Source organism: Morone saxatilis, unplaced genomic scaffold, assembly GCF_004916995.1.
Source record: "Morone saxatilis isolate NCDOM2014 unplaced genomic scaffold, NCSU_SB_2.0 Contig15, whole genome shotgun sequence".
Lineage (NCBI taxonomy): Eukaryota > Metazoa > Chordata > Actinopteri > Moronidae > Morone > Morone saxatilis.
The window spans coordinates 1,352,310-1,354,958 of record NW_023339707.1 but is presented as its reverse complement, the minus strand read 5'-3'; the positions used below and the strand labels follow the sequence as shown (position 1 = coordinate 1,354,958).

Below are 2,649 nucleotides of genomic sequence, written 5' to 3'. Positions count from 1 at the left end.
ATATGAGTTTCACTTTCTGAAATTATTGACAAAAAATATTGAACTTTTCACGATATTCAAATTTTTTGAGCTGTACCTGTACTGTCTTTACTTCCCCAAAGAACGAAGGACAGTACAACATGTGTGGCTTCATGCCCATCTGCAGAGAGGATAAAAGCGGTAAACTGTGAAACCGAGACAGCCAGTATGCGTCCGTCTGTGGCACTTCCTCACAGGTTAGTTAATGATGTTACTGAGTCAGTGTGAGCAGATTGTGTCTGTAGATTGAAGACAATCAGTAAAGAGTCTTAGTGATGGTGTAAATAATGTTTTTTCTGTTAAAAAAAAAAAAAGTGTCATTACCATAAAACACCTGCTATTAGAATAGAGTTTGGTTTGACCGAGGGTATTATAACCTTAATTAAAAAATTAAAAAAACTTCTGAATCTTAAAATCGAAATTTTAAACTACAGATAACATAAAGCTGCTTAGGACTCTGTATAACAAGCCCAAATCCACTCACGTCACTCACCTACACAAAACGTGTAGAATCCTTTTTCCACGGTATACCAAATGAGAACAAGGTTCTCAGTGGTAAGACATTAGGATGTGGTGGTTTTGCACATCACCAAAGATATGGTGTCTTTTGTAGAGATTTTATTTTCACCTAAAAGGGGGCAGGGGCATGACGCAATGGGCCATCACTAACCACACAAACACCATACCTCTGACTGTAGCTGCTGCAGGGCGGACTGTGTCTGCTGTAGAAGGGTGGCAACATCAGCAGCCTCCTCTCTACTCGGCTTAGAGGACGACTTGCTGCCCTTTCGTAAAGCCCTGTGAGTCGGGGGAAAAGCAGCAGAGGAGGTCAGAGAGGAGACTAATATCAAACTACTACTACAACTCACTTTTTGGAAGTCCAGTTAAGACAGAATGCTAACATGCAGACATAAGGGCGGGATATAATATGTGTACAAAGGAGACAGCATGCTTACTTGATGTGTGCAGGCCAGGGGTCGAGCGCGGGGTTGAGCATTTGTGTGAGGTGAGGCAGGTTCTCAGCAGCATAGAGCTCATTTAGTAGCATCTCTGCATCCATTCTGGGCCCAGCTGCCTTCTTGCAGCCTGGGACTAGAGTTAAAAGCTGCTCTAGGAACTGAAGCTGCCTTTGAGGACTTGCACCACCCTGGGAAATTAGACATAACGGGACATTTTCAGTTTATTGTGACAATGCGTATCTTTAATCTGTAAATCAATTAGATCTACACTAGTTTTATGCAACCTCTCCGATCAGGTCCAGGTCATCTGCTTTGCACAGCATCAGCTCCTGCCCAAGCACAGCTATTTCTGTTTGTAGAAAACAGACCACAGCATTTTAGTCTGAAGGATACAGAACTATAAGTATAAAGTACTCTGCATATGTGCACTCTCACTGAGATGTTTATGCATATTATTGCATTTATTCATCCATAAGGTACATACATAAGACAACAATACCTTTACACAAAACATCTGGGTCTTTGGATCTCATTGACATCGTCTTGGAATTGCCAAAGTTTGGGTTGATACTGTGTGACAAGGCAGAGGGATTAATACAAATTAGCTTTGATAGCTGAGAGCAGGGCTGATGTTCTATGTATTCTACCTGCTGCAGATCCATGCCAGTATGTTGGTGCGGTGCTCAGAGGGAACACACAGAAGCTGCAGCATGCTGTCTGCCTCCTGTAGGTCCACACCTTCCACCAAGGGACAAGACACAGCCTCAACAAAGACAAAACAGAGACAATGTTACCATATTCACTTTTCATTCAGTAGTACATGGCTGAAACAACTGAGGCAATATTGTTTCTGCTGTGAACAGGCCAGATGTGTTTACTGTGTAACAGTTATAGCTTTAGAATGTCATTTTCTGGTGTTTATATTCTACTACAGTATACTACTATTTGAAAATAAGCCTTCGCTGTATACATGATGGCAAATACTGTGATGCACCATGAAACAGCCAGAATCTTATAAAGTACAGTGATTCCCCAACACAAATACAGAGTACCGCAGTAACAAGCCAGCTCTGACCCTGCTTTATCCATGTCACATACTGAGACTCTTTAAGGTTTTGGTTACGGTAGACTGCTGAGTGTTTTGGATGTAAAAAAAAGTAACCTTTGCAAAAATGTAACAGAATGATACAAAAACGTTTACATGGCAATAAAGTTGTTGTGAATTGCAGGCATCATAAAGCCCAAACAGTATAGGCTTATCTCTATAAAGTGGTGCAAAAAGCTTTATGTGGAGAAAGCTCCAACTCCGAATCAAGTCTTCCTTGAAAAGAGAAATGTCTTTTCTTATTTTTGTAAATAATGTTTGGTTATTAGCTTTAAACTGTGTTGTGAACTCAGCCCTGTGGGTTCTGTAGGGAATGCTGTGTCAACGACTCACGTAGAAACCGAGAGCTAAACTAACCGGTAGTGACCAAGAGAAAAAAATAACCTTCCGAAAAGTGCGTATTTGTAATGTTATTTCGAATTATTTAAACTTCTTTTACCTGCAGTGTAGCATACACATGTCGTACAAGTTGTTCTTGTTTCAAAGCACCCGCCATTTTACGAACAAATCTCTTCTGCTGCTGCTGCTCTATGGCGAAGGCTTCTTCTTCTGCTGCTCAAATATGCG

General features: G+C 41.0%; 1 protein-coding gene across 1 annotated transcript in view; it reads right to left on the bottom strand.

The window, feature by feature from the left end:
- Nucleotides 1–2,649, bottom strand: part of haus7 (HAUS augmin-like complex, subunit 7) — a 31,202-nt gene extending 28,553 nt beyond the window's left edge. The window contains exons 1-6 of the mRNA XM_035657167.1: nt 2,522–2,649; nt 1,625–1,740; nt 1,477–1,547; nt 1,262–1,326; nt 975–1,165; nt 705–816 (exon numbers count right to left, since the gene is read on the bottom strand). Coding sequence (XP_035513060.1) covers nt 705–816; nt 975–1,165; nt 1,262–1,326; nt 1,477–1,547; nt 1,625–1,740; nt 2,522–2,578 — 612 coding nt within the window. The 5' untranslated portion in view covers nt 2,579–2,649. The remainder of the gene's footprint in view (nt 1–704; nt 817–974; nt 1,166–1,261; nt 1,327–1,476; nt 1,548–1,624; nt 1,741–2,521) is intronic.